The 6,754-nt window shown below is 38.9% G+C and overlaps 1 protein-coding gene and 1 long non-coding RNA gene across 2 annotated transcripts; one reads left to right on the top strand and one right to left on the bottom strand.

Moving 5' to 3' along the window:
• Nucleotides 1-264: 264 nt before the first annotated feature.
• LOC131407832 (uncharacterized) lies at nucleotides 265-6,062 on the bottom strand. Its single transcript, XR_009220679.1, has 3 exons — nucleotides 5,923-6,062; nucleotides 4,655-4,755; nucleotides 265-602 (listed from the first exon to the last, which is right to left on the bottom strand). It is a non-coding gene; the product is annotated as an uncharacterized LOC131407832 (long non-coding RNA).
• Nucleotides 921-1,879, top strand: LOC131407830 (olfactory receptor 8B12-like). Its single transcript, XM_058544436.1, has one exon. It carries the CDS (start codon nucleotides 947-949, stop codon nucleotides 1,877-1,879), a length of 933 nt encoding a protein of 310 aa, XP_058400419.1. The 5' UTR covers nucleotides 921-946.
• Nucleotides 6,063-6,754: the final 692 nt, after the last annotated feature.

Consider the following 6,754-nt stretch of genomic DNA (forward strand, 5'->3'; position numbering starts at 1 on the left):
TTTGGGCAAATCAACAATTGGAAATCAAGTTCTTCTTTGCAGAAGGAGTTACAAGATAAGTTAGAGGTTCTGATCCTTTGATTCTGACTGGGAGAAGAGAGTTCTGAGCTCAAAGCTGTGTTCTCTATTCACTACGGTCACATTCCCTCCCAGGAAAATTGTGGACAATAGACAGTAGAGTGTAGCATTACGGCTCTAAGCTGAAGGAAGGTGAGTGCCTGCCTGACCCTGGTCAGTCATGCAACTTTGTTGTTGCAAGTGCAAACCATGCGAGTCAGAATGCCTAAGTTCACCTTCTGGCTGCAACTCAGTAGTTTTGGGACTTTGGGCTAGTTTCTTCACTAAATTCATGCAAAATGTGATAATGAAACTATTGTCACATAGTTCTTGTACACAGCGTCTCATAGTAACCACATAAGTGTTACTTAAAAAAATTATCATTTAACCTAAAGCCACTTGAGCTAAGAGATCTTAGAAAAATGTGACCTCATCTTCTTGATCTGACAGCAGTGACCCAGAGGTGGAGTTCTAAGCAGAGTTTCAGTGGCTTCTTCCAGTCAGGACTCTCTCCAGGAATGAGGCCCAGATTTCAGCCAGTGAATCTAGGCAAGAGAGAGAAGGACATAGAAAATGTACTGACTTAAAAATTTAAAGACATCTATCTTATTTTTGTATCCCTTTCTCTAGAAGCACCAGTTCTCATGCTGGAGGCAGGGTTTAGCCTCATATTGTTCTCTGGAAGTGAAAGTCACTTGGGCTGTGAAGATAAATCCATAGCAAACAGCAACGACCTTCTTATATCAAAGTTCAAATCTCTCTGTGTGGATTTCATTGTCAAAAATTGGGGGTGGATACTGGGATGGTGGTGTTGTGTTTCTTTCTTTCTAAGGGGTTCTCCTTTCTTATCCCCGCAGACTGCCCCTCCTGTATTTGTCTCTAGAGGAGAATGGCAGCCAAGAACTCTTCTGTGACGGCGTTTATCCTTGAAGGCTTAACAGACCAGCCAGGACTCCAGATACCTCTCTTCTTCTTCTTTCTAGGTTTCTACACCATCACCGTGGTGGGGAACCTGGCCTTGGTAACTTTGATTGGGTTGAACTCTCACCTGCACACCCCCATGTACTTTTTCCTCTTCAACCTCTCCCTAATAGATTTCTGTTACTCCACCACCATCACCCCCAAAATGCTGAAGAGTTTTGTCTCAAAGCGGAACATTATCTTACATGCAGGGTGTATGACTCAACTCTTTTTCTTCTGTTTCCTTGTCATCTCTGAGTCCTTCATCCTGTCAGCGATGGCATATGACCGCTATGTTGCCATCTGTAAACCATTGGTATACACAGTCACCATGTCTCCTCAGGTCTGTTTACTCCTCTTGGTGGGTGTGTATGTGATGGGGTTTTCAGGGGCCATGGCCCATATGGGAAACATAGCAAGTCTGACCTTCTGTGCCAACAACATTGTCAATCATTTCATGTGTGACATCCTTCCTCTCCTTGAGCTCTCCTGCAACAGCAGTTATGTGAATGAGCCGGTGGTCTTTGTAGTTGTTTCCATAGGCATTGGAATGCCCATTGTCACCATCTTTATCTCTTATGCTCTAATCCTCTTGAGCATTCTCCACATTCCCTCCACTGAGGGCAGGGCCAAAGCTTTCAGTACATGTGGCTCCCACATAATAGTGGTTTCTCTTTTCTTTGGTTCTGGGGCTTTTGTGTATCTCAAACCACCTTCCATTTTGCCACTTGAGCAAGGGAAAGTGTCCTCCCTGTTCTATACCATTGTGGTGCCCATGTTAAACCCATTGATCTATAGTTTGAGGAATAAGGATGTCAAAGTTGCCTTTAGGAAAACATTGGTAAGAAAAATATTTTCTTGAGAAAGGAATAATATTTGAGAAAGAAGATGTAATGCTTTGTTTATTAGTGTGTGTTTTCAATGAGGGATCCAAGTTTCCGTTTTTTTCTCTCCTGTATAGAAAGAGAATTTTAAGTCTTTATGTTTGGATTATAGTCTAGTGCAGGTCTATTTTCCCTGTCTCTCGACCCACCTTGACTATTCTAAGATAATTTATGCAAATTTTTTATACAATCATTGGTCATTTAATCTTGAATGGGCCTTATAAATCATTTTATCTAACTTCCTCATGTAACAGACACTGGAGACTTAAAAATATTGTATATGTTTTCCAGGCTACATGAGTCCCTGGTGCCACAACTGGGACTGGAATCCAGGCCCTTGAATTCCAATCCACTTTGCTTTCCTTTATGCCATGTTTTCTTGCTTCATTGCTGCCCTGGCAGATTTCATTTTGAAAGTATGGTATCTTAACATATTAAAATCTGATTCTATTCATAGTAATTTAATGTAACTTCTCAATTAATAATTTTTTCTTTTTTTGTGAGGAAGATCAGCCCTGAGCTAACATCCATGCCAATCCTCCTCTTTTTGCTGAGGAAGACTGGCCCCGGGCTAACATCTGTGCTGATCTTTCTCCACTTTATATGGGATGCCGCCACAGCATGGCTTGACAAGCGGTGCATCGGTGCGCGCCCGGGATCGGAACCTGGGCTGCCAGCAGTGGAGTGCACGCACTTAACCACTACACCATGTGGCCGGCCCCTCAATTAATAATTTTTGAATATTACATTTTTTTTCAAGAGGATAGGAGGTGAAAAATTTCCTTAAGTTGGTCTTGGCCAAATGAGAAGAGAGGCGTGTTAAGATTGTGGGGTGTGGGTGGCAAGTATGTAGGTTCCAAGAGCAGGCAAAGCATGGTACTTCCTGAGGTCATGTGTGGAACCCTAGGGACCCAGCCTAGTGTATTAGGACTTCTGTAGGTTTAAAGATTATAAAGGTGCTAAGTGGAAAATTTCATTCATTATTTCAAATCTAAGATGGTTAGAATTTATAGCTTTTTCTACAGATTAGTTTGTTTTAGCTATGATGGAGAAATCTGTGGCTCAGGATAATCACCTAAGGGTCTGTAAGTTCTAAAGGAGGCGTAAATAATTTGGGCTATCTAGTTAGTTATTAAGGCAGCACTAAGCAGCTGATTATTAGAGGAAGCAATTCATTGAATTTTAAGGAACTGCAGATTGCACTGATCTTCTCATAGAGGTGTATGTGGAAAAGGGATCATTCACCTCAGGTCTGGTTTATAAATCCACAATTAAAAAAAGAAAAGAAAAAATAAAACATAACATTGGGTAGAGAGCAGTAGAGATTACAACAGAACACTTTGATCTCCATGACTTATTAGTAATAAAGAAAAGTTCTTTGGAAAAGCACTACTATGTTAAGTGTTGGGGAGACACATTGACTTATGAGCTTTTCTTTGGGAAGGTCTCTTCTTTGGGAAAGAGTTAAGTTTAGATGAGTGATTAGTTTTGCCCTTTAGTATGACTCGGACAAAGGGGTGAAGCTATAAAACTGCAAGTGTCGTGGAAGATTTTGCTTTAGTAAGTATGCAATAGAGAAAGAGAACTGAGTCCAGGAGACTGTGGGGTGTGTGTCAGGTGGGTGAGGTGACTAGGCCACATTCAGGAGGTAATAGAGGAAACAGCAATGTTTTAGGCATATAGTAGAGTTGGTTTTGTATCCTGGCTCAGTCATCATTAGTTGTGTGATTTGAGTAAATGACTTAAGGTCTCTAAATATTAATTTCTCTGTTTTTAAAACAGAGACAATGATCTTGACTTTGTGGGGTTTTTGAGAGAATTAAATGCAAAGCACTTAATAAATCTTCCCTCCCTGCTGGAACTCCTTCATCCAGTTTCATCACCTCCTCTAGCATTTGCATGACCTGAGGCAAATCACTTCATCTTCCTGGAACTCTGCTGTGTCATGAGAAAAATGGACTCTTCTCTAACTTTCATTTAAAAAGTGTATTAAATATTATTAAAATATTTTTTGATTAGATAATCCTTGTACATGGTAAAAAATTTAACAATATCAGTGGAGATTATACAGTAAAAACATGTCTTTTTCCCATCTAGGCATTCCATTCCTGAGTTCTCCTCCTTAGAAGCAACAATTGTTGCTAATTCTTTATGAATTCTCTTATATTCAAACATATATATCTCTTTATATATTTATATGTATATATATGTCTAGTGCCTCTTCTTGTTTTAAAGTAGTATATAAGGGTATTTAAGAATGATTTTTTTCAATGCAAACAGCTTAGGAGTGAATAGGAGAGAGAACTTTTCAGAGGAAAAAGAAGAGGAGTTAATCACAGAAAAGGCATGGAAGAGGATATGAGTGAGAAGGGGAGGGAGAGCAGAGGCCTCCTTGGTCTTCGATGGGTCACTATCCATCCAAACCCTGTAGCCACAGACTAACATTTTGGTCTTCTGATCTTCTGTCCTCACTCCGTGGTGCACACCTCCATCTCTGGTTGATGCGGTGATGAGGTCAGAGCCCTTGAGAGCTGAAAATGTCAGGATGGCAAGTATTTTTAATCCAGGACACAATTCTAAACATGTTTATTTATCTATTTTAATAAATGAGGCACATGGTTTTTCTTCTTATGATTCTGGAATCAACTTCTATTTATTGTTGCAAATTTGGAATATAAAAAATATATGAAGAAAAAAGATTACCTATACTTCAGTGGGGTAGTTTGCATCATTGGTCAAAATCTGTCACTCACCTAGTGGTATTATGCATCTATACCCTTGCCATGGTCTCATAGAAGTAGGGTATATTTTCCTGCTCCCTTGATGGCCTGTTGGCCATTTGTTCCATTTTGACCTGTAGGATATTAGCAGATAAGATATAAGCAGGTGCATGGGGTGTGTTTACATGGTGGGGCTTGCCTTCTTGTGCTTCCGCTATTGCCCTGAGAAGAGCTTGTGCTCGGTAACTGCTGCTGCTTCTAACTGAGTGTCATGATGAACACACGTGGAACAGATCTTGAATCAGAGCTGCCCACCTGTGCCCAGACAAGATAAGCCACCACAATCAACTTGTAGACATGTGAGGAATAAATAATTCATTGTTATATGCCATGAGGTTTTGTGAGGGTGTTATACAGCAATAGCTAACTGATACATTCTACCATCAGAGATCAGGAAGGGAAAATCTCATCTGAAGTATAAAATTTTCTTTCAGTTGGATCGTACTCTATAGGCCATGCTACAAAATGTTTTTTAACTTATCGTTATAATCTGAGCTTTCTGCTTGTCATTAATATTTTTTGAATTATACTTTTTCATGAGTTTGATCGTGTAGTTATGTCGTATTTTATTTAAGCATTTCCCTATTGTTGAAAATAAAATTGTGTCAAGTCTCCAGTGTTTTATTAGTTATTATAAATAATGCTATGACTATCACTTTGTGTTAAAATTTTTGTCTAGCGTTCTGATTATTTTCTCTGGAGAGATTCCTATTTTATTTTCATTATTTTTTGACTCAAAATATCTCTGATTTTCCCTATGATTTATTCTTATTGGACCTATTTGTTACTTAGAAATGTGTTGTTTAGTCTTCTTTTCTCAGATATATTTTTGCTAAATTGACAGGCGTATCAGAGCTCCAGCCCTCTGCCTTCTCTTTGTTCTTTGGTCATCCTAACTGGGATTAATTCTAACTTCTACACCTCCATATGCCTTTTAATCTTTAGCCTTTCCTTCATAGGTTTCTTCTGTTCCTCTCATTTCTCCTAAAATGACGATGAGCTTTGTGACAGAGAAGAATATCATCACCTATGTGACATCAAAGACTCAGCTTTTCCATTCTGCTTGTCATTAGTGATCACTCCAATTTTGTACCATTGATCTTTGGTCACTATGAGGCCATGACCACTAGGGACTGTTTCCTGCTGATGGATCATAAGCTATTCGGTTTTTTGGTAATATGGTCCATCCAAGGGACACGGACCAGCTGTCCCTTATTAATAACAATAGCATCAAGCTTTACTTGGGTAACGTAGGCCCTCTGCTCCAGGTCTCCTGAATCAGCATTACAGTAGTCCTCCTTTATCCATGGTTTTGCTGTCTATGGTTTCAGTTACCTTCAGTCAACTGTAGTCTGAAAATATTCAGAAATATTTTCAGGAAATTCTGGAAATAAACAATTCATAAGTTTTAAAGTGTGTGCTGTTCTGAATAGGATTATGAAATCTCGTGTTGTCATGCTCCATCCTGCCTGGGACATGCAACATCCCTTTGTCCAGCATATCCACGCTGTATATGCTACCCTTGCCTTCCTCAGTCACTTAGAAGTTGTCTCTGTTATCAGATCAACTATCATGGTATTGCAGTGCTTGTGTTCAAGTAACCCTTATTTTACTTAATAATGGCCCCAAAGCAAAAGAGTCATGATCCTGGTAATTTGGATATGACAAAGAGAAGCCATTAAGTGCATCCTTTAAGTGAAAATGTGCAAGTTCTCAACTTAATAAGGAAAAAAAAAAGTATGCTGAGGTTGTTAAGCTCTATGGTAACTTTCATTATAGTATATTTTTATAATTGTTCTATTTTATTAGTTATTGTTATTTTTGTTATATTTTATTATTAGTTATTAATCTCTTACTGTATCTAATTTATAAATTAAAATTTATCATAGGTATGTATGTATATGATAAAACATAGTATATATAATATTTGGTACTATCTGTGGTTTCAAGGCATCAACTGGGGGTCTTGGATTGTATCCCCCACAGATAAGGGGGACTACTGTGCATCACAAGCAAGTGGATTTGTAGTCATAGGAACTTGCATTGTAGTACCCAGTGTTACCATCTTCATCT

Source organism: Diceros bicornis, chromosome 7 (assembly GCF_020826845.1).
Source record: "Diceros bicornis minor isolate mBicDic1 chromosome 7, mDicBic1.mat.cur, whole genome shotgun sequence".
NCBI classification, from domain to species: domain Eukaryota; kingdom Metazoa; phylum Chordata; class Mammalia; order Perissodactyla; family Rhinocerotidae; genus Diceros; species Diceros bicornis.